At 53.4% G+C, this 24,918-nt stretch overlaps 10 protein-coding genes across 10 annotated transcripts; 4 read left to right on the forward strand and 6 right to left on the reverse strand.

Moving 5' to 3' along the window:
• Nucleotides 1-50: 50 nt before the first annotated feature.
• HD553DRAFT_309524 (uncharacterized protein) lies at nt 51-1,650 on the reverse strand. The gene is made up of 4 exons (XM_046179704.1): nt 1,232-1,650; nt 1,036-1,161; nt 511-973; nt 51-442 (listed from the first exon to the last, which is right to left on the reverse strand). Exons 1-4 carry the CDS (start codon nt 1,531-1,533, stop codon nt 200-202), a joined length of 1,134 nt encoding a protein of 377 aa, XP_046037401.1. The 5' UTR covers nt 1,534-1,650; the 3' UTR covers nt 51-199.
• Nucleotides 1,651-3,489: 1,839 nt separating this feature from the next.
• HD553DRAFT_349394 (uncharacterized protein) lies at nt 3,490-4,593 on the reverse strand (the record flags this gene model as incomplete). The annotated part of the gene is made up of 4 exons (XM_046183460.1): nt 3,490-3,625; nt 3,692-3,754; nt 3,820-4,261; nt 4,327-4,593. 3 exons carry the CDS (start codon nt 4,591-4,593, stop codon nt 3,729-3,731), a joined length of 735 nt encoding a protein of 244 aa, XP_046037402.1. The 3' UTR covers nt 3,490-3,625; nt 3,692-3,728.
• Nucleotides 4,594-5,515: 922 nt separating this feature from the next.
• On the forward strand, nt 5,516-7,515 carry HD553DRAFT_215673 (uncharacterized protein). Its single transcript, XM_046177193.1, has 6 exons — nt 5,516-5,654; nt 5,721-5,941; nt 6,006-6,462; nt 6,524-6,858; nt 6,920-6,979; nt 7,087-7,515. Exons 1-6 carry the CDS (start codon nt 5,649-5,651, stop codon nt 7,391-7,393), a joined length of 1,386 nt encoding a protein of 461 aa, XP_046037403.1. The 5' UTR covers nt 5,516-5,648; the 3' UTR covers nt 7,394-7,515.
• A 48-nt stretch (nt 7,516-7,563) lies between these two features.
• HD553DRAFT_215661 (uncharacterized protein) lies at nt 7,564-9,645 on the reverse strand. Its single transcript, XM_046177192.1, has 8 exons — nt 9,536-9,645; nt 9,293-9,474; nt 8,732-9,224; nt 8,320-8,666; nt 8,162-8,232; nt 7,993-8,097; nt 7,876-7,921; nt 7,564-7,803 (listed from the first exon to the last, which is right to left on the reverse strand). The coding sequence occupies exons 2-8, from the start codon at nt 9,466-9,468 to the stop codon at nt 7,680-7,682; spliced, it is 1,362 nt and encodes a 453-aa protein (XP_046037404.1). The 5' UTR covers nt 9,469-9,474; nt 9,536-9,645; the 3' UTR covers nt 7,564-7,679.
• A 214-nt stretch (nt 9,646-9,859) lies between these two features.
• HD553DRAFT_309529 (humps family-domain-containing protein) lies at nt 9,860-11,197 on the forward strand. The gene is made up of 3 exons (XM_046179705.1): nt 9,860-10,135; nt 10,197-10,308; nt 10,388-11,197. Exons 1-3 carry the CDS (start codon nt 9,935-9,937, stop codon nt 10,912-10,914), a joined length of 840 nt encoding a protein of 279 aa, XP_046037405.1. The 5' UTR covers nt 9,860-9,934; the 3' UTR covers nt 10,915-11,197.
• HD553DRAFT_309530 (uncharacterized protein) lies at nt 11,198-12,410 on the forward strand. The gene is made up of 5 exons (XM_046179706.1): nt 11,198-11,557; nt 11,650-11,712; nt 11,774-11,840; nt 11,906-12,213; nt 12,279-12,410. The coding sequence occupies exons 1-4, from the start codon at nt 11,496-11,498 to the stop codon at nt 11,981-11,983; spliced, it is 270 nt and encodes an 89-aa protein (XP_046037406.1). The 5' UTR covers nt 11,198-11,495; the 3' UTR covers nt 11,984-12,213; nt 12,279-12,410.
• A 1,035-nt stretch (nt 12,411-13,445) lies between these two features.
• Nucleotides 13,446-15,482, reverse strand: HD553DRAFT_215707 (putative aminomethyltransferase mitochondrial precursor). Its single transcript, XM_046177194.1, has 7 exons — nt 15,172-15,482; nt 14,957-15,110; nt 14,507-14,893; nt 14,294-14,436; nt 14,049-14,229; nt 13,823-13,981; nt 13,446-13,747 (listed from the first exon to the last, which is right to left on the reverse strand). The coding sequence occupies exons 1-7, from the start codon at nt 15,175-15,177 to the stop codon at nt 13,575-13,577; spliced, it is 1,203 nt and encodes a 400-aa protein (XP_046037407.1). The 5' UTR covers nt 15,178-15,482; the 3' UTR covers nt 13,446-13,574.
• A 171-nt stretch (nt 15,483-15,653) lies between these two features.
• On the reverse strand, nt 15,654-18,679 carry HD553DRAFT_270842 (uncharacterized protein; the record flags this gene model as incomplete). The annotated part of the gene is made up of 9 exons (XM_046177681.1): nt 15,654-16,029; nt 16,098-16,270; nt 16,331-16,429; nt 16,504-16,698; nt 16,767-16,850; nt 16,923-17,218; nt 17,487-18,131; nt 18,210-18,352; nt 18,489-18,679. The coding sequence occupies 9 exons, from the start codon at nt 18,677-18,679 to the stop codon at nt 15,654-15,656; spliced, it is 2,202 nt and encodes a 733-aa protein (XP_046037408.1).
• Nucleotides 18,680-18,994: 315 nt separating this feature from the next.
• Nucleotides 18,995-23,172, forward strand: HD553DRAFT_215764 (uncharacterized protein). The gene is made up of 3 exons (XM_046177196.1): nt 18,995-19,109; nt 19,187-19,556; nt 19,639-23,172. The coding sequence occupies exons 1-3, from the start codon at nt 19,046-19,048 to the stop codon at nt 22,730-22,732; spliced, it is 3,528 nt and encodes a 1,175-aa protein (XP_046037409.1). The 5' UTR covers nt 18,995-19,045; the 3' UTR covers nt 22,733-23,172.
• On the reverse strand, nt 22,843-24,333 carry HD553DRAFT_215748 (helicase associated domain-containing protein). The gene is made up of 8 exons (XM_046177195.1): nt 24,153-24,333; nt 24,012-24,087; nt 23,827-23,949; nt 23,654-23,752; nt 23,430-23,575; nt 23,282-23,365; nt 23,183-23,217; nt 22,843-23,122 (listed from the first exon to the last, which is right to left on the reverse strand). The coding sequence occupies exons 1-8, from the start codon at nt 24,252-24,254 to the stop codon at nt 22,954-22,956; spliced, it is 834 nt and encodes a 277-aa protein (XP_046037410.1). The 5' UTR covers nt 24,255-24,333; the 3' UTR covers nt 22,843-22,953.
• Nucleotides 24,334-24,918: the final 585 nt, after the last annotated feature.

Below are 24,918 nucleotides of genomic sequence, written 5' to 3' on the forward strand. Positions count from 1 at the left end.
GACCTTTGAACGTGGAGGTCACTCGACCACGTGCGGAAGCAATTCCTTTCGGCCAGAAGTGATATCATCATCATCCTCCTCATCATCCTCCTAACGACACGCCCACTCTCATCGAGCGCTCGAGAGCGTAAAATTTCGTTCGTAGGGGAAGCTATGGTATACGAGTTACAAGCTTCCGCGTCAATGCGGTCATCTAATTCTATTCCATGACCTTGTTCGTATCGTTCATGATCTCCATCGCTATCCGCTTGCCTTCCAGCAAGAGTCCAGGTAGTCTACCCAGATCGATAGGCTCTCCCCCTTCTATTCGCAACCCACAGACCTTCAACTCTCCCAAGCTAGACGTCGACGTTCGAGAACTGAAGAACAGATGCAGTCGCGATGGACAGGCGATCTCTTCTTGACGAGAAGCATCGAGGAAATACTTTTCCGTGTCCGGTATCTAGATGTTACCAACGGGAGACGATCAGGTTTCTGCAAGCCGTTTCTAGCCTATATACTTCTACTCACCAGATTCAAGGTAACGCAGGCAGGAAGTCCAAGCCTGACAGATCGCTCCATCAACTCGCCCTCGCCTTCGTCTCCCCCACCGAGATCCTCCAAATCCCAATCGTCTCCAGGTCCGGCCACATACTCCGCACGTCCCTTTCCAGTGATCTTCATCTGCCTTTCTTTCCCCTTGCCACCCCTTCTCGCCTTCTTCTGTGCGGCCGTATTGCCACGAGGAGCTCTCACAGCTCCCGTCAACCCTGCATCTCCACCAACGAACCCGGCACCCATGTCATCATCCGCTCCGGTCCCCGTAGAATTGTCGGGGATAGTATCACCGCTTGTAGCTCCTTCGTATCCGACGTATTTAGTCACCGGGACGTGGAGATTCGAGAAAGCTGCGCGAAGAGCCAGGAAGAGGACGAAGGGTACAGAAGCGCTGGTGCTCGAGAGGATAGACACGTGCACTTGAGGCTGAAAATATCTGCTCCAGAGGATATCAGTATCAATGATCCGACATGATACAGCTTTCTGACGCACACTCACTTGTAAGGTGGCAGGATTGCTAGAGGCGGCAGATATGGCACAAAGTGATCCGTGATCAGGTTGACAAAGTATGACGACAACGCGTTGAGCCCTTGAGATTGAAGGTGAGGATATGCTTGGGGTGTTCTGTAGTGTTGGAATGTTCACGGGTGAGATAACTACCTGAAAAAGATTGACACCGTGTGGTTCGACTGACACATCGACCTCGACGCTTGCCCTCCAGCTCTCCTTGCCCTGACGTTCCTCATCTGCTTCTTCTCCGATCTCGGCAGCATCCACCACTTCGAGCTTGATCCCGACCATCACTTCCGTTCCGCCCTTTCCTCCTAGAACGACTCGAGAGCTTCCATTTGCCTGAGGAGCGTCTCCCTGGGATATCTGTACGGATCGGAAGCCATCGAGCTTTCGGTTGTCCAGTCGAGTAGGTGTTTTGGGGTCGGCCAATCCGGTTCGAATGTATGACCGCTCGGCTGGCGAGAGAAGAGGTAGGAGCGACATCCCTATCTGATGTCTGAAGAAGGGAAAGTGCGATTGAGCAGGGGTTTGTACAAACGCACAAGAGGAGAGGAATAAGAAGATGGAGATCTCAAGCCTGATTTTGAGGATCCTTCAACGACATCGAAAGCCCATGATGCGATCGGCGAGCGCGAAATTACAAGTTCAGAGCTGAGACTCTGGGGAGACAACCCAACTCGAAAGCCATTGACTGTCTAGAGAGGCAAACGGCCTTGCAAAATAGCAGTGCGCTTTCGGCTATCCCATGGCGCCGCTAGATGGATTGCTTATCGTTTTCCCTTTATACTGACGAGATCACAAGCATAGCGTCAATACGAGCGTGTGCGGACTGCAGGCGAAATTATATATATTGGACTTTCATCTACTTTATCAGAAGCTTACAAGGTTCGATCGAGAACGGCCATCATGAATAGGGAGCGGAAGACTGATCATCGCAATCACTACAGATAAAAGGGTAACTAGGAACTATGGCCGAGATGGTCTCCACTCATTGTCCGTTTTGCAAAATCCTGCCGGACCGGTTACTGACGAAGGGGATCTGCTTTGATAGTCGCAGGCGATTAGACCTCCGGCTCGAAAAGTCTGGTCATGACCTGTAAGCGTCTTTGTTAGCAAAGCCCGTGGCTGAAGATAAGCACCAGAGGCGTTATGATACTTACCGTATTCAAATGAGGGTTCTTGCCATATCCGAAGGAGCGGTTGAGGGTATTTTCTTGCGCGCTTGGAGGCTGACCCATTCGCCTATCACGAGAAAAGAACGGATTCATTCTGGACGTCAACGGAAGGCGTGACTACCAGCTGGAACCGATGATATGTACTCGAGATGCTGAATGGCCCTCTGATATTGATTGTAAAGTTGTTCCAAACCTTTGCTTTTCTTCGCCATACGCGTTCTCTCCAAGAACATTTGCTTTTCGAGAGCGTCTTTGAACCTCCTGAGCCCGTCGAGTCTGATCTTGTACCCCTCTACGCATTTCTTGTGGATCCTTTGTACAGACTCTTCATAGTGTACGAGTAGCTGTTCTTTGATCGCTTCGTGCTCATGGCTCATCTCGGTATAGACGCTTGCGACCTTGCGCTCGAGGGCGAGTTTCTCATCGCGCAGCTGAAGCAACGCCGACGACGCCTGCCAGGAACCCTTGCTCTTGCCGACAGACTTTTTCTGAGGCCGGGACTCTAGATGATCTTCTTAATCAATATAGATACGCTGATAGGGACGGCAAGCGTGCGCGCCATTAGGACTCAGCCCGCAGAGAGGAGAGATGCTTCGGCATTGCGGACATTTGGGGCATCTAGCCGCTGGATCTTTGCTGAATGGATCGAGATCGCCAGAAGCAGTGTCGATGCAAGCGATGTGGAAAGCGTGATCTATGGTTGGGTCTGCTTGCTGTGAGCTGCGTGTCATGTATCCCAACATGTCCAAGCGCATTGCTCGTGGTCGTTTCCATCGACGTTGGTCCCACCAGAGCATCGAGGCAGATGCTGCATATAGCTTGAGAATTCGACTTGGCCTGAGCTTGATCCATATAGATATGTCACGCTATACTCATTTGTGAGAGCAAGATCAACCGCTGGATCGAATCAGATGGAGTGCCGTCTCCGCGACTAACCGCTAATATCGCAATCCAATAGCTTCGATGCAGCGCTATCTATTGCAAAAGTGTTACTGAGATTAGAGGGATAATTGAACTTCGAATTTATCGGAACACACGAGAAAAGAGGTCACACTGTCTGTATCCGGCGGAACGTAGGTATAACATCATAACGATATGTGAGCGTATTCCGATTTCCTGCGACATTCCAGTCCGAAGAGGGTGTGCAATGGGGTCGGAGCCAATTGTCGTGCCAAGCCCAATGGGCTGCCGAAACGACGACCGCCTGCGGGATGATTAGATGTATAAAGAGAAGAAATACGCTAGGACATGCTTTTAATTCTGAGAGCTGATGACGGGAAACTGAGTTCGGACTCCAGATATTACAAGAATGTCATTGAGATAATTCGATGGGTGGAAGGCAAAGTCGTTCGTGAGTGATCCTGCTCCCGCCCAATCAACGAGCATAAGAGCAGGAGGTACTAAATTCAGTGAATGGATATCAGCGATTGAAACACTCTGTTTTAAACCTGTCAGCACGATCTTACCGTATGCAGTGACCCGTAGCGCTACAAGCTGACGTCTTTAGCGGATAGGGGTGCCGACCTGGCCTGATAAGGGGCGAACAATGTCAGTTTTAATCACGCACGTACTATACCATGTGCGAACGACATACCAGTGCGAGTTTGATCAGTGATACCAATCTTGTTGTTGCGCGCCAAGGCGTGGTAATACTGCAGCTCGTGCTGGAGTCTTGCATTCTCGTTGGCGGCCGTAACCGATCGCTGTTCCAGCGAGGCGACGACCCCTTTCATCTCTTGACGGTCGCACTGTTGTTGATTGTCGTATCGTGCTCGCAGGGCAAACTCTTTGTCCAGACAAAGCAGCTGCATCCTCTCGGATTTGACCAGTTCGGCATCGGATACGCCCTTCTTCAGCTCGAAGATCTTGCGTTCTAGCTTGGTCACATGCTCAGTTTGGGCGCTCTTCTCCTCCAGCAGCTTCTTGAGATCAATTTTGGCGCGAGCGATGTCATCGAAGAGGCCCTGACCTTGTTTCAGGTCTTCGCAAACGTCTTGCAGACTAAGAGTCGCCTCATCGAGGCGAGAAACGGACGCCTGTTGTGGTGAAGACAGCCAACTTTAGCCGGTTTCGTTGAGTAGTCGAGATTCAGAAGTCTTACTGTCATGAGACCTTCCGCCTGATTTGCTCTGACCTCTGCCACCAGTGCTCGCAATTTGTTGATGACTGTCTCGAAGGACGAACAGGAAGACTGCAGACCTCTGGGCGATCCCGACACCCTCATCTGCAAGGCACCGAGGTGAAGCTCGAGCGCGGCGCTCATGTTTTCAACCTCCGTTGTCGCCTTGTGAGCCAAAGCATTGATGCTAAAATGAGCAGAGCTCCCGTCTTTGAAGTTGACGGTCAGAGGTAAAACGTCGGCATCCATCGGGTCTTGAGTACCCAGATAGATGCGCTTGAAAGGGAGCCGAACGCCCAAGTCGCTAGGAAGGTCTATCAGGAAACTGCCACTATTGCACACTGCGCATTTCCCTACTTTCATAGGTCGATATTCCCCCGAGATCGCCACGTTGGGATGGCGAGTCGCGAGAGTCGCTTCGATGCAGGATTGATGGAACGTATGACCTGCCATAAAGCGGCGTCGTGGTCAAGCGACTGGAGCAGATCATGGCGTAGCTCTCGCCCTCGCACTGACCACATCCATTTCATGCTACGACTACATGTTCCGTCCTAGATTCGGCATCAAATCCGCACAGGGTTTCCCAACAGATCGGGCAGATCGGGCACGTCAATATGTCGGTCTGTTGCTGAAGCCTTTTGTGTACGGCGTCGGAATTGATATCTCCTTCGATCCTTGTTGCCTGACTAAAAATATGGGACATTGTAGATAAGAGATACAGGCTACGGTCCAAGTGGTTGTGAGACTTGATGTCGTTCAGAATAAAGGACGGGAAGAGATATAACATACCGCTGTGGCGCCCGTACAGGCGTGACTCGCGTCCGTACTTGTATATGTGCTATGTTGAAGGCGTGTGTGAACACTCAGATTTGAGTATAGTAGGGGTGTTTGCACGGTCTGGCGAGTGGAGCGGCGTCATCGCTCATAAAGCTCTCTTTCACAACGAAAGTTAACGTCTGCTGGGGAATCCTTGATGGGCTCTCAGCGTTATTTGCTTCCGAAACACCGACCTCGGCCATCAGTTCATTTGGATACTCAAGCTTCCGGAAGCAAATCCTGTCTGGGTGTTGCGTTCTCGCTTCTCGCTTCTCGATGACTGCTCAGCTATCACCCCCTAGCCGCCTACTCGTAAGACTGTCGTATATCGTACACACATATACACAAGTATACATATGCACATAATGAGCTCGTACAATCGACATCGAAACAATCACCTTCGATATTACGATTCACATAGTCTACTGGGCATCCATATTCTCGAATTGGTCTGCTTAGCTGCTTATCCCCGGCTGTCGTAAAGATCTATGACAGTGCGTGCAAGGCTGAACGTGGTACGCCGAACGCTATACTGACGTCTTCCTCCCGTGTTCTTATAGACCACAATGGCGACTTCGGGTACCGAGCACCTTCCTGAATCAGGCAGACATCATCTCATCGCATCGGCGGGTATCGACAATGCCGGCTGCTGCAATTCGGCCCTGCTTCTCCAGGGCAAGCTCGCAAGTAGCCCGATTTGCGGCATCTGTCTGGATGTCTTATTGGCGATCAACGAGGAGTCCCTTGAGGAACTGGAGGTCGTGGCATGGAAGAGCTGCGGGTAAGGGGGAGTCTTCAACAATCTGACCAAGAGCTGATTTTGAGGCTGCGACCAATCTCATTAGGCATCTTTATCATCGATCTTGCATAGAAGAAGCGTTCGGCACCTTTCCGCGAGCGACTACTCACAATAAAGAAGCAGAAGAGGGGGAAGAACCTGACTACAAAAAGTTATGCCCGCACTGCCCGATGTGCAAAGCGCAGGATGACGCGTGCATCGCTAGCCTCGACTTTCAGAAGTACTGTGATCCGGTGATGAGAGTCTTTCTAGCTTCTAGTCCTGGTACAGAAGAAGTTAGTCCAGTCACAATTACGGTAGATGGAGAAGACAAGGCCCGATTCGACCTGGCCCATGTGGCTTCCAAGCTGGGAACCGACATGAAGGTTCTGAAGGATCTCATCGATGATGAGGGAGATGAATACCAAGCAGGGGTGATCGACACAACAACCCGGATTCAGAAAGAGCAGTTGAATACCTTGATCAAGAATCTGATGAAGCTCAAATCCGAGGGTATACTTTCAGTGAGTATCGGTGATCATGCTTTCGTAACCGAAGCAAAATCGTTTATCAACTTGCCTCTAGGATAAGATCAACGAGCTCAGGAGAACGGTGACCGCGACGGTAAACCCGATCGCAGAAATCCTACAGTTAAGAAAGGATAACGCCTCTCTTGAGAAAGAAAATGCGAAGCTCAAGGCAGACAAGGTCGGGCTTGACAAGGATATCGTCGCACTGGAAGCCTCTGCGATAGACAGAGAAGGGGCTCTGAGAGAAAGCGAGGACCTCTGTCGGCATCGAGGCGAAACCATTAAGAAACTGGAGACTGAATTAGGGCAGCTCAAGTGGGAGCGGGCGGAGGTCATCCGAGTTATGGCAAGCGAGAAAGCGACTCGGGGCTTACTGGAGACCATACCAAAGTGAGATTCAATACGATTTATCTGTTGGATGCTTCGTGTCTGACTGCATCAACTTCGGCAGACCTACGGGGATCCGGGATAACGACGGTGCAAGTTCTGTTGAAAGGGAGACCGACAAATCGTGAGTGCGAGAACACAACCTCCTTCATCTTGAAACCTCAATGATATCCAAGAGTGGTGCACCACCGAGACGAAGGTGTTGATGCAGGTGGTTTTGGATCCTTCTAGGCCGGTCATTCAGCTGTCGATCGACTCCCGAGTCGAATCGCGCATAACTGTACAATCCACTACAATCGTTCACGGTGACCGCGCCAACGGAAGCGGGATTTATGGGCAAAGTGAGAGTAGGCCGCTCAACATTCGCCTGCTCGGGAACGGTGGCACCTTCGAGATCTCGGTGGATGGGAAAGGTCACTTCGACATCCAGGAGCAAGACGATACGCCTAGAAAAAAGAGGAAAGCTTCGGCGACCGAGGTCGCAAGTGCTCCCTCGAACAAGCGGAAGAAGGGATCGCATGGATCTAGGAGCGGGTAGAAAGATAACGACATGGAGCGGAAGTCGCAAGTTCGGCGGTACGAAGGCCCGCATTATTAGCCGAAGAGATCGAATAATGAATGTCTCGCGATAGCGCGAACGCGGGGCTTCGGGTGTAAAATAGCTTCCCTATGCCTTTTGATGTCGCCACATGTGTTCAACTCGTAATTCTCGATCAGACATAAGGGGCTCGACCTTCTTCAGAGAGGTGTTACAACTACGAGAGATAGACTACCTGGAAGGATGGATACTTTGGAATTGAATTTCGTATACGGGATCGAAAGACCTAGGCATTGCGGCTGCTCGGGCCTTCGCTGCGTTTGCTGGACCCTCCGCTTAGCGCATCTGAGGCTTTTCTCTTCAGCCCGATCTGCTCTGCTACGCCACGCGAGTTCGATTGTTTATCAGAACTGCTTCGGACCGAAGAGAGACAAAGTCAGTCATTCGTGACTATCAGTGGCGCTCGGACCATTCGGCCGTACCGTGGAACAGTGTACAAGACGCGATCATCATGAGAATAGCATCTCGCTTGATGACAACACGACAATCAGTACGTGCTGTCGTCGAATAGCATTAAAGGCCATATGTCTCATCCTCACCGATATGACCTCTGGTATTCTTGCCGCGATTCTCATCCTTGTCGTCATCCTCCCTATGATGGCTGTACGCAGGGCGCTTTGTAGACCGTAGATCTTGAGAAGAAACTGTACCGCCCTGTGGTCAGTATTGAAAATTCACGCGAGCAGGAGAGAAAAAGTCGTTGATTACCATTGCTATCAACCTTGTCATTTTCGTCGGCGCTGAAAGTATTGCTTCGCAAAGCACCCAGAGGGAGCGTTCTGCTAGAGGACATAAATGCCATTCACAGTCAATACGTGTCGACTGCGCTTTTGTCAGCTACAGATTTAGTTTTATGTGGCTCTCACCTTGACGAGTTCTTCTCGTTGCGTTCCTGTAGCAAGCGGTCGGAGCAAGATATAGATTTTCTGCTCTGGAGGACCTGGACCTGCTTCTCTAGAGCCGTGATCAAGCCGTCTCTATTCTTGATTTTCGCCTCCTGTTCTTGTACTACCTTTCTTAGCTGGCAGAGTTGACCTTCTTCTGTTGAAGCGTGTGCTTGGGCTGAAAGTAGGTTCCGCTTGAGTTCCTGCTTCTCAAGCTCCAACTCGTCTATCGCGTCACGAGCGATGATCCATTGATACGACTGATGAGCGATCGCATCGATAGTGAGGTCGAGGTCATAGACCGTATCAGAGAGCGACATAAGCTGTTCCTGAAGGTTCAGACACAACATCAGATCGCCTGTTCTATCTGGTCCACGATCGCCAAAAGTCCTACCTCTAAAGCCGAATTCGCCCTTTGCCTAAGCATCTTAGTAATATGCTTTACAAGCAGCTCCCTAGTGTTTTCTGCTTGCTCCACGATGTCCGTGCCGATGAGTTCCTCCTCCTCTTCCATGTCTTCGAACCTATCTTGTAAATCCTTCAATGCTATTCCAAGTCGATGCGAAGTGTGCGCAAGGTTGAGTTTCTGAACTGCGCCTCCAGGAACGGCGACATTGAGAGGGACTACTTCATCCTGGCCTAGAATATCCGTATCGAGGTAGACTAATCTGATTGGGTTACAGTAAGGTTTACGCAGTGTCGGGACTTCGCAGGATTGATCGAGTTGGTGACATTTCGGACATCGAGGGCATCGAAGTTTTGGATCCTGGCAATAGTCCTCCGTGCCGTCGCTCTCGTCATCAGGACCGATCCATCGTCTGCTGTGTTCACTGGTTCGCGGAAGACGGCCGAAAGTGCTCTCCAAGCATTCCTTGTGAAAGAGATGCCTATATGTATTATGTATAGCCATCTCTAAGTTGACGGAATTCCTTCCTGAAGACATAGCTTTGCTTACCCGCATCTCTTCCAGACAACTACATCCTTGACATTCGAAAATTCCTCATCGGCGACTACCAGAGGGTCAAAGCAGATCGGGCATATAGGAGTCTGGGCTAGTTTGGTTTGTAGTACCAAGGACGATTGGCAACATCCAGGCTGAGTCACGCTAGCGGCGGTCGAGAGAGCTGACATCGTGACCTGAAAAGCATTCTTTCCGTAAGGTCCTTTGGGGGATGAAATCACGGCTGATGCTGCTCACCTTTTCAAAAACCTGAGGTGACAGGATCAGCCAAGCGCAAAAGCTGTATAAAACTTCGTTCTGTCGACGGTTGACGATGCAAAGGATCTCTTGAATCGCATGAATCGATCTTTCGCTCGTTTGAGCATTTTCGATGCGAGAATTCAAGTAGTTATTGCGATCTGGTGATGGCCGAGGCCAGATGTCGGAAGCAGATATCGTTTACTTCCGGGAGTCGTTGAATGCGCGTCGCCTCTGGGTTCGTCGGGGAACCCAGAACTTCATGCATGTCTCTACTGCTAGTTACATTTTGAGCTCTTGCATTTTCTAAAGGTCACCTTGACACTCTGCTTAGTCTTATTCCATCGTCTTTCCAACTGCCTTTCTGCCTGTAAAAATCGTGAAATCCACGTCTGCCCGATGTCTTCTCAAGCATCCTCCTCGAAAGCCGGTCTGAGCTACACCGACCGGATCCCTTTCCACTCGAATGCGGCCGCCAAACAGCTCCTCGCTCTGATGGACAAGAAGCAGACCAACCTTTGTGTCAGCGTCGACGTCACCAAGTCTGACGAGCTGCTTGAAGTAGTCAGGAGAGTAGGGAAGAGCTGTTGTATGGTCAAGGTGAGTCAAAGGACCCTGGGTATGCGTACCGGTACTCGAGCTGATCGGTTGTCATTCATAGACGCACATCGACGTGGTCGAGGACTACTCGCACTCTTTGGTGGAAGAATTGGTCAAGCTGAGCGAGGAACTAGAGTTTATGATCTTCGAGGACCGAAAGTTTGCCGATATCGGTGAGTGAAAGTCAGACAAGCAATGTTCTTCGACCGCTCGAGCTTACCCTCGGGATACCTTTTTATCCCCTACGTTCAGGCAACACCGTCTCCTTGCAATACTCTTCGGGCGTCCACAAGATCGCCTCTTGGTCTCATATCACCAACGCCCACCCCATCCCCGGTGACGGCATCATCACCGGTCTCTCCTCCGTCGGCAAGCCTCTCGACCGGGGTCTCCTCCTCCTGGCCGAAATGTCGAGCAAGGGCAACCTCGCAACGGGGGAATATACCCGACAAGCCGTCGAGATGGCTCGCAGACACCGGGACGAGGGTTTCGTCTTCGGTTTCATCGCCATGAAACGTGTCCACGAGGAACATTCGGCCGGAGCTGCCGAGGATGAGGATTTCATGATCCTCACGCCTGGTGTCGGATTGGACGTCAAGGGCGACAAGATGGGTCAACAGTACAGGACGCCCAAAGAGGTCATCCTCGACAGCGGATGTGATGTCATCATCGTCGGAAGGGGGATTTATGGAAAGACGGACGAGCAAGAGGTCAAGGTCGAGGCGGAGCGTTACCGGTCCGAAGGGTGGAAGGCGTACCTCGAGAGGACCCGCAAGTAGACGTTCTTGCTTATTTCCCATGGGCGTCATGAGAGACGCGACATGACATATGCGATGGTGGCTCTGATCATACGAATACAACATACGACTCGACATCTCAACGATCGTGATTTGAAGACAATGTAGTATAATAGGGGATCTCGTAGCATTCATAACGATGCGATCTCGACACGTGCTTCAACAGATCGTTTTCACTCTTGCGGATCATGGGTGAGAGAAGTCGTTACTTGGGCTTTTAGAGGGCGGCAGCCTTCCTCTTCTGCGCAGCACTGCGCGTGGCTCGAGGTGGCGTTGCCTGGCTCGCTTGAGAGGAGTTGACCCAGCCCGTCAACAACTCCATCGCCACGTCGTTGATCGTAACATCCTTCTTGCTTCCCGTGCTCTTATTTTCGCCAGCTGCCAAAATGGCCTTGCTGAAGTCGCTCGATGCCTGCTTGCTGAGGCCAGTGCTTTTCCGAGGCGTTTGAGGAGGAGAGGATAATGGGGTCGTGGTGCTCCTCTCGGTACCAGGGCTGGTCCCTTGTGTTGCGACCCTGGCCCTTTTCCGTGGTGGCGTGCCGGGCAAGCTGGAAGAGAGATCGATGACCTCTTTCGGGTCAGGTTTGATCTTCGGTTGCCCTTTCTTCAGCTGGATACGATGGCAGCGAGTTGAACTTCTAGTTTCGTCTAACGCTTTATCATCGCACTACTGACCGCCTTCTCTAATTCTTTGGCTTGCTTTTCCGCCTCTTTCAGCTTTTCCTTCAATTGCGCAACAATAGACTTTTCTTGCGCTGCATTGGCCTCCGCTTTCTCCAACTATCGTATGGCCGTGATGGGATCAGCCGACGCTATAGCTCGGCAATGAAACGGAACCCACCTTGGTCTTCAGATTCTTGGTCTCGTTGGCATGCTTGATCTTTTCTTTCTCGAGCTTGGCAACGTTCCTGGGTTGAGCATACATCTCGCAACTGAGCGACGTTTAGCATTTTATATCTAAGCATCAACTCACCCTTTCAACTTTTTCTCTGAAACCGTCAAAGCCTTGATCTGCTTGTCCTTATCCTTCGCTTCCGCCTGGATGATCTGATGGGCCGCCGTCTTTTCCAACAGCTGCTGGCTGATCGCTTCTTGATCTGCTTCCATTTCAGCGATTCTTTCTTGATGCTCTGCCGTCAAATCTCCTGCGATCATATCGCCGTACGCCTCTTTATTCTCTTCCGCATGTTCGAGTTCTTCCTGGAGATCGCGGTTGCGTTCAAAGAGACCCAGATCGTCGTGTAGTCGCTGCGAGACCGTCTTGAGCTCTGTTACGCATGTCTGTTGGACCGCATCAGCTCCAACGATCGAAGATTTCAGCCACCGTCCCAAAGCCACAGTCTCACCTTTATAGTATTATCGGCTTGCTGCCCCTTCATTTTTGTCAACATCTTCTCCAGCTCCTTCTGTACAGTCTCAGCTTTAGGTTTGAATTTCCTAGGCAAGCCAAAATTGTCCTGCGCTGCCATCGCCTCGGCTTCCTCGGTCACGGCCTCGAGCTCCAGGCCTAGATCCCGCGCAGCCCGCGCCAGATCGAACTTCTGCACCGTTCCGACTGGCAGGGCTACCTCGAGGTATTTGACATTCTCCTCATTTTTATTCTTGACAAATAGCGCGTCCACGCCGTCTTCCAAAAAGATCGTGGTGTAAGGGATGCAGGGGTACGCGGCGTCACCGTAATATCCGTACTCGGGTCTGCACTTTGCCGTCTGGCAGGCCTTGGGTCGTGTGCGACATTTGGGACATTCGGGATGAGACTTGTAGAGACCTTCCACGGGCTGCGCGTATACTGGAACTTGGGGAGGCTTGAGCTTCGCGAAGGTATTCTTGAGACAGTCTTCGTGGAAGAGGTGTCCTGCGGAATCATGAGCCCAAAAGTCAGCCGAAGCGTTGTGAGGAACAGAGAGCAAGGCTGAACTCGCCACATCCTGCCATCGCCGCGACCTTCAGCTGCTTGTCAAACTCATCCCTGGTGAGAAGATCCTCGAAGCAGATACAGCATTCGTTCTCCATCTTCGCGGACTTGTGCTGATGATGACCCTCTTCTGCTGGAAGCTGAGGAGCGATATGTCCTGTTGCCACTCTGTGTGTCGGCGAGAAGAGAGGAAGTGAGGGTAGAAGGTGATAGAGAGAGGCGAGAATGATGGAGGTGACGAGTGATGCTGTAGTCGGACTGGTTGTGTTTGTGGCCTGGGTTTGGCGATTGTCGAATGTCGTGTGTCGGTCGGTTTCGGTTCTCGTCTGACGGAGTGGTGCGATTTGATGTGGAGTGAAAGGCGAGTCGGAGAGTTGTGTCGAGGTACTGTGTCGCTATCGTCGAAGCTGATCGGTTTGGGGCTACTTGTATCCGGTGTCATGTACATGTAAAGGACCGGGAGGGGAGGGGGGAAATGTCAAAAGTTGATCGATCCCGAGTCTGAATCGCAAAGCTGAGGTCACCCTCGGGCTTCTCCTGATCGGAAGCAAATCATATGAAACGCACAACAAAAAGAAAACAAACAGCAAAAGGCTAGCCCGATCGCCGTATTAGCAATTAGCAAATGCATTCGTCGCCGTCGTGACCCTCTATGCGATACCTTCGGAAGTGTTCAAAGTATATCGGAATTATACAACAACCCTTGAGCGATCTGTCATCTGGGCATCTACCTGTAGTACTTGGCGGGAACGAACGGCATACCGACCACCGTGGCATCCCTCAAGTTCTTCCTGACCTTGACCTTGACATCGGTTCCCTTCTTGTGATACCCGTTCTTGATATATCCCATCGCAATGTTCTTACCCAGGGTAGGAGATGGGATACCCGAGGTGATCACGCCTACATCATATAGTCAATCGATCAGTTGAACGTGTCACGTCATCAGGCATGTTGGCCTTGAACACCGGTACTTACCGATGATCGAGCCCTCGTCGACAGTGAGGATCTCGCATCCTTCCCGAGCGGGCGAACCGGTGATTTCGAACCCGACTCTTCGCCTAGCAGGCCCTTCTTTCAACTCTCTCAAGATTCTGGAAGCACCGGGAAAGTCTCCCGCGGCTCTTCGATCCTTGCCTGCGGAATGCATATACCTCAGATCTCAGCCGTCTTTCATGAGGCTTCTCGCCTATCGAGGACTCACCGACAAGCCAAGCGAGACCGGCCTCGATGGGGCTGACCGACTCGTCCAGATCATGCCCGTACAAGCACATTCCAGCTTCCAGCCGAAGCGAGTCACGAGCACCAAGTCCGATAAGAGATACCCCGGGCGAGCTGGTCAGCTTCGAGGTGATCTCTACAGCCGATGCGGGGGGGATCGAGATCTGGGCAGCAAGATCGACGGTTTGTCAGCATCATAGGTTGTAATTCAAGAATATGCGAACTTACCTCGAAGCCATCTTCGCCGGTGTAACCTCCTCGAGCGATGTGACATTCGACGCCAGCCACCTTGGCATATGTCGCTTGTCCGAATTTCAAACTCGTCAGATCCTTGTCGATCATGCTTTGTAGCGTCTCGGCAGCCTTTGGACCTGCGAACCGGCGGAAAAGGATCGTTAAGTACAAGCTTTGCGTTCGACCGATCATCCGACCTGAACTCACCTTGGAGAGCCACCAGACCGTATCCCTCGAGCCTCTCCCACTTGACCTCTCTCCCCTTCCCCTTGCCTTCCGTACCGTTCCACTCTTGCATCTTCTTGGTGATCCACGCGACATCCTCCTCCGCCCTCCCAGCGTTGGTGACCACGTAGAACCTCTGTCCACCTTGCCCGTCATCGCCGTGCTTGGTAACGATCATGTCATCGATGATTCCGCCTTCTTCATTTAGGAGCACGGACAAGGTTGAGGACCACGGAGCTAGCGAGCTGAGAGAGGAAGGACAGAGGGAGGAGAGGAATTCGAGAGAAGATGCGCCGGTAAAGACATGTTGGAGCATGTGAGAGACGTCGAAGAGTCCAACGTCGGTCCTGACGTGGCCGTGTGCAGTGGCTAGAATACATGCGTTAGAGTATAAGCAGCTAAACGATAGGCGAAAGATAGGTGGACACCTACTTTGACCGATTGTCCCGTAACTTAGAGGCATCTCCCAGCCGGCGAAGGGTACCATCTTGGCTCCATTTTGTTTGTGGAAATCAAACAGAGGTGTCCTTTTGAGCTCAGCCTGGAGGATAGGGTGGTTCGTAATCTTATCAGCTCGGAATGACCGCTTCCTATACCTCGAGCCGGATTAGCTCACGATGTTCGCGTTGGGGATGGCAGCGTATGACCTGCATTGTGACAAGCCAACGATCCTTGAAACAATTTGCTGTTTGCTGGAAGAGCCAGCAGATCCAGGCAGGTTTCGTCCAAGAAGAGTCCTGATCATCGCGGTGAGAAAGGCAGTCGAAGCCAAAGGTGTCCAGTGCAGAACGAGTACGGGTTGGTCTGGCAAGATCCTAAGTGTTTTCGTGTGCTAAAGCAGAAACGCTGCTTGTTGATCTGTCGACCCTTCTGTGCTCATATGGGTGAGTTGGATAACGGTTTTGTCGGACCAGCTACCAGCGAGATCCTTTTCCAAGTTCTGGAATGAAGCCAAAGGAAGCCAAGGGCCAAGGGCATATGGGTCCATCGCCGCAAGGGATTTCCAACGGATCAGTCTCGGAAGCAAATATACGGCCGAAAGATAACGGAGCGATCGATTCTTGGAAAACAACAGCTTGAGGGGAAACGGGTACACCACCATCGCAATGGTATCGGCTCCACTGCTCTGCTACATGGCCTCTCCATCCAGATCCTCATCAGCATCCATAGCTTCGCCGTCCAGGTCCTCTTCCATAGCCTCTCCGTCGAGATCTTGGTCCATCGCTTCACCGTCGAGATCTTCGTCATCGCCGACCGGCACGGGCTGGTCCGAAGTCGGAGCCGGAGCCGGGGTCGCGGTCGCGGTCGACGAGACAAAGGTCGACTTGAAACCGCCGGCTGATGCCTTCTTGAATCGGCTAGAATTCAGGGATTGATCGCTCTGCGCAGTAGTCTCCGATGATTTCTGGTTCGAAGCATCGCTGGTCTGGGCTGGCGCAGGACGAGCCGCAGCACCGCCCAAGACCGATCGCAGCTTGTCCGTCACGTCGGAACGGAAAACGATCCTATCACATCGGGTCGAGCTCGTTAGCTCGGTCCATAAAAGTGATCGAACCGGAGCCAGTCCACGTACCAGTTCTCCCAGATTTCTATCACGAACGCCACCTGACTCTTGAACGTCTCCCCACTCAGTTTGCCGGCATGGGTGACGAGACTCCGATGCACGTCTGCCATATGTTCCATGACGTCCGGCAGTCTCTTCTCGAAAGCATCCCGGTACCGCCAGACATTTGACAGTGTGGCCGACTAGAGAGCATGATGCATGAGTACAAGGGCATGCGTTGAAGAGGGAACAAACCGACTGACCGAGTTGTGCAGAATGTCCGAGATGAGGTAGAGACGAGCGAGTTTTCTCGGCACGGCCGTGCCCTCGATTCTCAAGCTCTGGCAGATGACATCGGCCACCTACATTACCTCATGACACGCCGATCAGCTCGATCCGAACGACCTCGACCAGCGATTCGATCATTGCCACTCACGTCGTCCACCGCATCAGCATGGTTCACCGCAAACTCCATCAACCGAGCGATCTGTTCCCTCTCGCCGGTCATCGCACGTAGACCCGCTTCCAGACGTCTTCTCGCCATCTTGCCGAGACGACCCTTGTTCGTACGGTGCATTCGTTCTCGTTCGGAGTCTTCCGCCGAGTCGCTCGAGTACAGGTCGGCTTTGCCCTTTTCAGAAGACATCGCACATTAGCGACCTCGACGCATGCACATCAGCTTGAACACTGCCGACCGACCTCGTCTGCAAAATCGTCCGGTGGCGGCGTCGGCAGTCGGTACCTGGAATCGAGACAATACCGATAGAAATGGTATTCCGGCAACTACCGCACGTCACGTCCTCATATCAGCTCGAACGTCTCAACGCTGGACAGCAACCACGGTATAGTCCTTACGTCGACATTCCTCAGGAACGCAAACTTCTCATTGCCCTTCTCCCGATCCCGCAAGACCTGTTCAAACCTATTCCCATGCGCCCTGACCCGGTCGGCGACGGCGCGGACGAACTTTTCCTTTTCCTCGCCCATCTTGCGGGTAAACTTGGCGAGGGCTGCGTCTGACCGGTTGTTGCGTGCGCCGCGGGCAGGAGAGCGTGATCGGGAGCGGGAAGAAGAGGAAGAGCCGTTCGAAAAGGAGCGTGATCGAGAACGACCTCGAGGTGGCGGCGGAGCGTTTCGGCTGTAGGGTCGGGCTTCTGGTGAAGGGGAACGGCGTCGATCACAATCACGATCTCGTGACGAACGTCGTCTCGGTGGACTTCGACTCCGGCTCGGACTGTCTCTCCGTCCATGAGCTGCACGAGAGCGATCATCGTACTTGTCCCGTTCACGTTCACGATCACGACTCGGCGATCGTGATCGACGTCGTCGAGGCGGTGGTGAACGGGACGACCTCCTTCGATCGGCTTCCTTGTGCGACGTGAGGTCTAAGAGCGCACGCCGGAGAAGAATCAGCGCGACCGCTTCGGATATGCTCAACCACGCCCTCCAACATACCGTATAAAGGATGACTCGGGATTCTGACCATCTTGCTCCACCCGACCCTCAACAGACTCCCACCCCAATCCAGCCCGTCCAACTCTCTCACCGCGACTTCGGCATCCTCCCTCCTCATGTACGCCACGAACCCGCTCAGGCCAGCCTTGGATCTCCGGCTCGAAGTGATCCCGGCGCCTATCGACGTGTCCTCGTCCCCTCTCGGCCACATGATCTTGACCGCCCCCACAGGACCGTACTTGGCGAAAAAGTTGCCCAGAGAGTCCTCCCCGATCCCCTGAGGGAGGTTGCTGATGTAAAGGTTGGTCGTCTCCGAGTTGCTCGCCAGGGTCCTCATCCCCGTCTTTTGACCCGCCATGGCCGCCATCGCAGAGACGCTCGACCCTTCAGCCTGAGCGACCCGGCCGTACTTTTCCTCTCGGTACCTCTCTTCCCGCTTGATCTCTTCCAAGAAGGAATCCATGGCACGTTTGCCTTTCGGTTTCGGCAACGCGGGTGGGGAGGGGGAACGAGGTCGGCGAGTGGAAGAGTAAGGGTGGGAAGAGGACGAAGAGGGGCCGGTAGGGATCGGTCGGGAGGGTACATAAGCTTGACCGGGAGCATCCGAGCCTATGATCATGGTCGCACCGGGACGTTAGCTGCTTGTACAGCTGTCCACGTGGGCCAGACTGGAAACCATCGACTCACCTCCTCCTGCCTTGACGAACCCCCCACCTACACCTCCTCTTCCTCCTCCGTGAGCCGGACCTCGAGTCCCGCCCCGTGGTGCCGAGGCCGCATCGTCTCCGGCGAAAAAGTCTTCAAACTCTTTATACGCCTTGGCCGCGTCTCTGCAGGTCGTTGTCGTACGAGAAGGGAACGTACAAACAAGATGTCAAGTATCAAGTTCAGCTCGAAAAGCCGATCGATCGGGGAGCCGTGGTGGCTATTCCTTTTGTAGAGGTAGAGGATAGGACGGCCACTCACACTTCCTCCTGCTTGCGCTTCCTCTCCTCTTCCTCTTTTTCCAACTCCTTCTTGGTCTTTTTCTGAATCCCGTGTGAGAATGTCTGTTGTTTGAATGAATCGAGGACGATCTGTTTCTTGACGGGCGGGAAGGCCTCGTCCTCCGAGTCCGAGTCTCCCCGGAATTTGGAGAGGTCTATACCTCGTGGCATGGTCGTAAGGGCGATGTCAGAGCTGTTTGATTGGATGACACGGATATGGTGATCGTCGTCGACAATCGAAAGCGTTGTAGTCGGATCGACTGAACTGCATGAACTGCAGAATAGGGTCTTGAGAGGGAGAACGGCTTACGTAAGATGAGCCTGACATTCTCATTGCCTGGAGAGTTAAATTGATCGCGCGCGCGACGCGTCCCTTTTCGCGTCGCAAGACGCGTCGTCGATTCCCTCTACCATGCAACCCATTCGATGTCGAATGTCATCACACATGCAGATCGAATCATCAACCTCCATACCATACCATCGACACCCAACTTACAGAATATAGTCAGGACAGACATACACAATCCCGTCAACACGATGAAGAGACGAAGACCAGATCCTCTGCCCACACTGCAGACGGGCAAGATCTACAAGTTGCCAGGTGAGCGGGTCCACACCACACACACACAGATCGAAATGGCTGACCCGATCCGACCTGAACTTCGTCGACGCAAACAGTCCGGGTCTTTTACAACCTCCCCGACTCGCATTACTCTTATACCACCACCTTGCCATCACACCAAGACGTCTTTATTCACCGTCAACCCCGCGTCAAGGTGACCTCGGGTGACAACCTGAATGCCAAGGCGAGGAGGGGTTCGAATTCCGTTCGTGAGGGTAGAGATGGCGTCGGATGCAAGAGGCGACGGACGGCAGACGTGGATACGGAAGATCAGAGTATGAACTCGGAGTCTGGAAAGGGTCAAGACGGGGACGAGGAGAATGTCGAGATGGACGGCGACGAGCAAGAGGAAGAGGAGGAAGAAGAAGAGGTCTATATGGGGAGCGTCAGCCTGAGAGCCATCGTCAGGGCCATCTGTCGCGCTAGGTGAGTGTCGACTCGCCTAGACCGTCACAAGTTCTCAACGTTATCAAGATTTGCTGAATCATTCGGACCCGCTCGAAAACAGCCCCGAGGTCATTCCTTCCTCCTCGACACCCGACTGTTCGCTCTACCTCCCCGTCCTCCCCCACCCCATCACGATCAAACAACAGCAGCAACAACTTCAAACCATACCTAATTTGCCCCGTCGAACGCTCTCGAGGTTCCCTAGCTTGGAGATGCAGATGACGCCCGAAGACAACATTCACGATGCAAGGGGTTCGTCCCCGGTGACGAGCTTGTCGGGACATACGCCGAGGAACCACCAGCGTTATCGTCAACAACAACACCATCCCGCCCCTCCACCTCACATAGCGGCGGGCACATACCCGTCCCCAGCCTACTCGAACGCTAGCGTCTCGCTACCACCTCCGATGCCACTCGCACCTCCGCAAGAAGGCAAGGGGCTCTTGTCCTGGATCTTCAACGAATCCGCACCGGGAAAGACGCTGGGGAAGGGGTACGTTCGCTTGAATCCTCTCGAAGAAGGGGATAGGACCGAGGAGGATGACGACGATGATGACAATGATCGCGATGACGCCGAGGATGACGACGGGGTGGTTAGGGAGACGGAGGGAGATGAAGCGGGGTTGGACGGGCTGGAAGGTCTCGTTCGTGCGGCGGAAAGGAGGGCGAAGAGGAAGGCGGCCAGGCGGGAAAAGGCTCAATCCGCCTCGACATCCACGTCGGTCGATGCCGAGTCCAGTGCGAGACTCGGAGTGGGGTCGAGCTCAAAATCCAAGCCGAGGCAGAGGACGTTTGGACTGGAGCTCAACGTCTTGCTCAAGAGCGTCCCTATGAGCGTGACCCCGGCCGCGTCCACCCTGACATCAGCGTCGACTGGAGGTGCGACAGGTGCGGGTATCGACGACGAATTGGACGTCAAGGTCGTCGGAGGAGGATTGGGAGGCATGAAGACGTCCATGGACGTCTTGGGAGCCAGAGCTGCGAGCCAAGGACAACCTCAAGTTCGGGCAGCTACTCAGGGGCAAGGGCAAGCGGGGATGAGCAGGGCTCGACCGGGATTGGGAGGTGTGGAGAGGGCGGCTTCGAGCCCGGGGTTGTTGGCTGCCATGTCGGCGACGACCTTGTCGGGCTCGACCGCAACTTTGACGACGGCGGAGGGTAGAACGAGGAGGATCAGTGCTCTGCCGGGATCGAAATCTATGGTCGGGCTAGGCGGAAAGACGGGGATGGCCACATCATCGACGACGGCGACGACGACGATCGATCTGACCGGGTCTAAACCCAAGCTCGTCCATGGGGCCAACGATGATACACCGCCCCGTCAACCGATCGGACCGGGGACGTCTTCTGGAGGGACGCTCATCGCCGATATCCTGCGGACACCTCGGCAAGGCTCCAAGAAATCCGGTACCACCACCGCCGGCAGTCCGATGCAGACCGATCGTCCTCCCCAGTCTTCGCCGGCTACGCATATGGCCCTCGCTCGTCAAGTGCTTAGGAATCCGACGAGCCACACGATCGATCTCGCTCAAAAGTTGGTAGGCAAGGATGCTTTTGCGCAAATTTTGATGGAGATGGGTGTTCAGGTGGGCAATGGGAATGGGAGTGGAAAGGAAGGGGGAGCTGGAACAGGATCAGCTGCCGGGTCGTCCAAGCAGGGGGCGGGCGAGGCAAGCGCGTCTGCTGCTGCGGCCGCGGCATTGACACGGGCCAGGACTAAGGCTGGACCGACGACTCTCGGACCTAACAACAAGGGCAAGGGTAAGGCAGTCATTCCGACGACGGGGCCCCCAACGGCGACTGGTACAAGCGGGACGAGCACGGCAGGGCCTACTTCTGCCGGAGCTGCTGCTGCCACTACAGCCAAGGTCGGCGGCCCGTCCGTCCCTGTGGTCAAGCCAGTATGCAAAAATTGCGGGACGACCGAGACACCCCGATGGAGGGTCAAGACGCTCGCCGACGGCAAGGAGAGACGGGTATGCGACGCTTGCGGGATCTATTTCAACAAGATGAAACAGATGCGACCGAAGGAATTGTGGTCTCCGAATGCCAAGAGGATACCCTTGGAGGATATCCCCAAGCAAGAAGCCGCGATGGCTGCCTCGAGGGCGGCGGCCGCGAAACAGATGGCGTCCTTAGGAAAGGCCTCCACGGTGGCGGCGAATCAGGGCGTTTCTCAGCCGGGACGATCGACCGCCTCGCAGCCTGCACCTTCGCAGCCTATGCGGCAAGCGGCAGCAGCCCCAATACCGCTCGCTCAGAAGACGAATGAGGTTTCGTTTGCAGAATTACCGGCTTCGCCCCCCAGACAACCGCGAACCCTCTCGGAATCCGTCTTCACGACTCCACGAAGATCCACGAGGCTGAGCCAAGGTGGATCTTCCAAGAACCCTCGGATGGAACACGACGATGTTGCAGAGGCGAGTCCCAAGCTGAGACGTACGCCGAGGAGGATGGCCGCGACCGCTGCAGCTAGCAAGGTCAAGGCGACCTTTGAAGGTCATACGGGCGTGAGCGCTCGTCAAAACAAGTTCGGTGGACCTTTCTCCAAGGATGAGCCTCAAGTCGAGCCAAAAGCTAGCGGCTCGACAGGCCCTGTTCCGGCTTTCCAGGCGGGTCGTTCGCCCTCGAGAGATCGATCTCTCACCCCCCCTCCAGTTTCCGAAGCTGCCTCTCGACACAATGAATCCAGCTCATGGCAAGTACAATCGAACGATCTGCTCGGAGAGCATCACGGCAGCAATGACCTCTTCGAACGCTTCACTGCCATCGGCAATGGTGCGGTCCAGGCTGAAACGAGCGATACGGATCAGCTCGATTACGATCTGAGCACATGGATCGACATGGCGCCTCTGGACAATGATGTCCAGGCCGCCGCGGTTCCAGCGCTTCCGGACCCCGTCATCGACGCTCAAGACATCAAATTCACCCTAGACGAGATGAACCTGCTCCTCTCGCTCACGCAGAACCAGGACATGCTCGACTTTAGTAATCAGACCGAACTTGAATCGGGAGGTATGCAGATACCAGATTGGGATCCATCCAGTCCATGGTCGCTACCCACACCAAGCGGGGGAACGATCAGTGTACCCCAGAATTGGCTAGACAACTCGCTGTCTACCGAGATCTCTGGCAGCTCGGGGCAGGCGCCCTGATCGAGTTGCATTAATACGCTACAGATATCCAACCTTATACCCCTTGTAGCATCGCACAGTCTTATTATCGACCCGAATGTATCGAAAATTATGTCACCTCAGACTCTACAAGTCTTGGCGAACCAGCTGCTTATGCATAATGAAACATTTCGATCGCTCTTGATTGTCTATGGCGATCGCTTGAAACCCAGTGTACAACTTGTCGACGCGACAATCTTTCTTCAGTGTGTCTTTCGCTTCTTGTCCTTGATGGCTCCGGCGCCATCAGATTTGCCTCGTCGCCCCATCAACCGCTCTTTCAGGGCCTTGACAGCTTTGAAGGTCTCGCCTTTTCGGTGCTCTTCGTTCCAAGTGTCCAAGTCAAAGTATTGCGGTGCGTATTCCAAAAGCCTGTGAGAAGTTCATAGCGTTAGAAGCTAGTCAGGGGCAAAGTACGCGAGCAGGACTTGCCATTCTCCCCGGATCTCGGTAACTGTGCGGATGAACTGCGATAGGATCGGCCGGATTAGTATCCGAGATGGGCGGCCACTACAAGAGGAATGGACTCACGTTGGCCGTCGTCAACACGAACTCGTTGTAGAGCACCCACTCTGGGTTGGTGTCCAAACCACACGATTTGTGCAGCTTGACAATCTAGAAGGAGCTCGGTCAGTCAGTTCGGGTCCTGCTTGATGACCGTAAGAACGGATCGTCTCACCTGACCGTCCTTGACGGTGTTGTAGGCTCCCTTTTCTCCCTCCCTGTGGGCAACTTGCATGAAGAATCCGACCGTAAGAGCCTTCCGGATGTTGAGCCAATAGTTCTTGTCTTCAAACGCGGTTGAAACTAGATCCAGATCGTACTCTGGAACAGAGAACAGAAGCCAAAACACCATCAAACTCTGTGCAGGGCGCCTTTCGGAGAAGAGCGCGATCTGCTTACTCTCCATTGATCGACGCAATTGGGCTCGAACATTGTCGGCTTGCTGCAGCGACCTCTGCGACAAAAAGTTGTTCCATGCCCACTGCTTGTCGTGTTCATCTAAGTCAATGAAAAGTCACGGGCTGTAATCAGCAAAAGTCGACCGATTGTTCTCTATAGCAAGTCGGCCTCACTCGACTTGAAAGCGTGGTAAACGTTCAGCATTGTCAAGTGATCACCGTCGGGATGCGTAAACTGAGCTTTGGCCATGTCGGCCTCCTTTCGAGCGTTGTTGGGACGGACAAACACATTTGGGACTGAACAGCAAAGGGTTTCAATACTTATAAATCACGTATAGAGGGACTTGGCAAAGGCTTACCGGACAACATCGCCGTCAAACTCAAGATCTCGTTACTGCATCCAAACTCGGGACTGCAGATGAGCATCTTGGCCAGCTGTTCAAATGGGAATTGAACCAATCAGCTTTCTTTCACAATCCCATCGCAGTGGGATGGCTTACCTGGGGGTCCAAGGGGAACTCGGCCATAATCTGCCCCAGCGGGGTCATACCACCGTCATCATCCAGAGCCGCGAGGTAGTTGAGCAGTTCCAGTGCACGCATGATGGTTTCCGGTGCAGGAGCATCTGTGCCATATATCAGTGAGTATCGCAAAAGTCAGTAAGCCGGTTCCAATTCGTCGAATCAAAGCTTGCATGGACAAGGCAGACGCACCCATGTAGTCGAAATGCACCAGATCCTTGATCCCGAGCTTGACCAATTCCAAGACGGTGTTGGCCAGATTACTTCTCAAAATCTCCGGGTGCGTCTGATCTTCCAGCTCGCGGACAAAGTCCTTCTCGGTGTACAGCCTGAAGCATTTTCCAGGTCTCGTCCTTCCCGCTCGACCAGCACGTTGTTGAGCGCTAGCCTTGGAAATGGGCGAGACAAGCAAGGATTCGACTCGAATACGAGGATTGTACACCTTTTGCTTGAAGAAACCGGGGTCAACCACGTAGACGATTCCGTCAATTGTGAGTGATGTCTCCGCAATGTTGGTCGATACAACGACCTTGCGGCCGGGGGGTCCTTGTCCGTCCTTGTTCTCGGGCGCAGCGTCGAAGATACGCTGTTGTTGCTGAGGTGGGAGGGAAGAGTAGAGCGGTACGACCAGGATGGGCCCAGCGAGACCGTTCTGACAGAGTTCATCTCCTTCCGCTTTAATCCTTCTACACGCATCCTCAATCTCCTCTTCTCCGGTCAAGAACAACAAGACATCTCCGGCGTC

The sequence above is a fragment of the Filobasidium floriforme genome, assembly GCF_021052385.1.
Source record: "Filobasidium floriforme strain CBS 6241 chromosome Unknown HD553scaffold_8, whole genome shotgun sequence".
Classification (NCBI taxonomy): domain Eukaryota; kingdom Fungi; phylum Basidiomycota; class Tremellomycetes; order Filobasidiales; family Filobasidiaceae; genus Filobasidium; species Filobasidium floriforme.

Coding starts and splice junctions, on each gene's coding strand:
- HD553DRAFT_309524 (XM_046179704.1), bottom strand. CDS start 1,533: ATGTCGCTCCTACCTCTTCTCTCGCCAGCCGAGCGGTCATACATTCGA. Junction 974..1,035: donor GCAATCCTGCCACCTTACAA/GTGAGTGTGCGT, acceptor CCTCTGGAGCAG/ATATTTTCAGCCTCAAGTGC. Junction 443..510: donor CCTGCGTTACCTTGAATCTG/GTGAGTAGAAGT, acceptor GGTAACATCTAG/ATACCGGACACGGAAAAGTA.
- HD553DRAFT_215673 (XM_046177193.1), top strand. Junction 6,463..6,523: donor AATCCGAGGGTATACTTTCA/GTGAGTATCGGT, acceptor ACTTGCCTCTAG/GATAAGATCAACGAGCTCAG. Junction 6,859..6,919: donor TTACTGGAGACCATACCAAA/GTGAGATTCAAT, acceptor CAACTTCGGCAG/ACCTACGGGGATCCGGGATA.
- HD553DRAFT_215661 (XM_046177192.1), bottom strand. CDS start 9,468: ATGTCAGCTCTCTCGACCGCCGCTAGCGTGACTCAGCCTGGATGTTGC. Junction 8,098..8,161: donor TGACAAGGTTGATAGCAATG/GTAATCAACGAC, acceptor AGGGCGGTACAG/TTTCTTCTCAAGATCTACGG. Junction 7,804..7,875: donor GTCTTGTACACTGTTCCACG/GTACGGCCGAAT, acceptor GGTCCGAAGCAG/TTCTGATAAACAATCGAACT.
- HD553DRAFT_309529 (XM_046179705.1), top strand. CDS start 9,935: ATGTCTTCTCAAGCATCCTCCTCGAAAGCCGGTCTGAGCTACACCGAC. Junction 10,136..10,196: donor AGAGCTGTTGTATGGTCAAG/GTGAGTCAAAGG, acceptor TGTCATTCATAG/ACGCACATCGACGTGGTCGA. Junction 10,309..10,387: donor CCGAAAGTTTGCCGATATCG/GTGAGTGAAAGT, acceptor CCCTACGTTCAG/GCAACACCGTCTCCTTGCAA.
- HD553DRAFT_309530 (XM_046179706.1), top strand. CDS start 11,496: ATGACCTCTTTCGGGTCAGGTTTGATCTTCGGTTGCCCTTTCTTCAGC. Junction 11,558..11,649: donor TTCAGCTGGATACGATGGCA/GCGAGTTGAACT, acceptor CGCCTCTTTCAG/CTTTTCCTTCAATTGCGCAA. Junction 11,713..11,773: donor TTGGCCTCCGCTTTCTCCAA/CTATCGTATGGC, acceptor AACGGAACCCAC/CTTGGTCTTCAGATTCTTGG.
- HD553DRAFT_215707 (XM_046177194.1), bottom strand. Junction 14,437..14,506: donor CGGTCTGGTGGCTCTCCAAG/GTGAGTTCAGGT, acceptor GCCGGTTCGCAG/GTCCAAAGGCTGCCGAGACG. Junction 13,748..13,822: donor CGACGAGGGCTCGATCATCG/GTAAGTACCGGT, acceptor TATATGATGTAG/GCGTGATCACCTCGGGTATC.
- HD553DRAFT_215764 (XM_046177196.1), top strand. CDS start 19,046: ATGAAGAGACGAAGACCAGATCCTCTGCCCACACTGCAGACGGGCAAG. Junction 19,110..19,186: donor CAAGATCTACAAGTTGCCAG/GTGAGCGGGTCC, acceptor CGACGCAAACAG/TCCGGGTCTTTTACAACCTC. Junction 19,557..19,638: donor AGGGCCATCTGTCGCGCTAG/GTGAGTGTCGAC, acceptor GCTCGAAAACAG/CCCCGAGGTCATTCCTTCCT.
- HD553DRAFT_215748 (XM_046177195.1), bottom strand. CDS start 24,254: ATGCGTGCACTGGAACTGCTCAACTACCTCGCGGCTCTGGATGATGAC. Junction 23,753..23,826: donor TTACCACGCTTTCAAGTCGA/GTGAGGCCGACT, acceptor TCATTGACTTAG/ATGAACACGACAAGCAGTGG. Junction 23,366..23,429: donor ACACCGTCAAGGACGGTCAG/GTGAGACGATCC, acceptor AGCTCCTTCTAG/ATTGTCAAGCTGCACAAATC.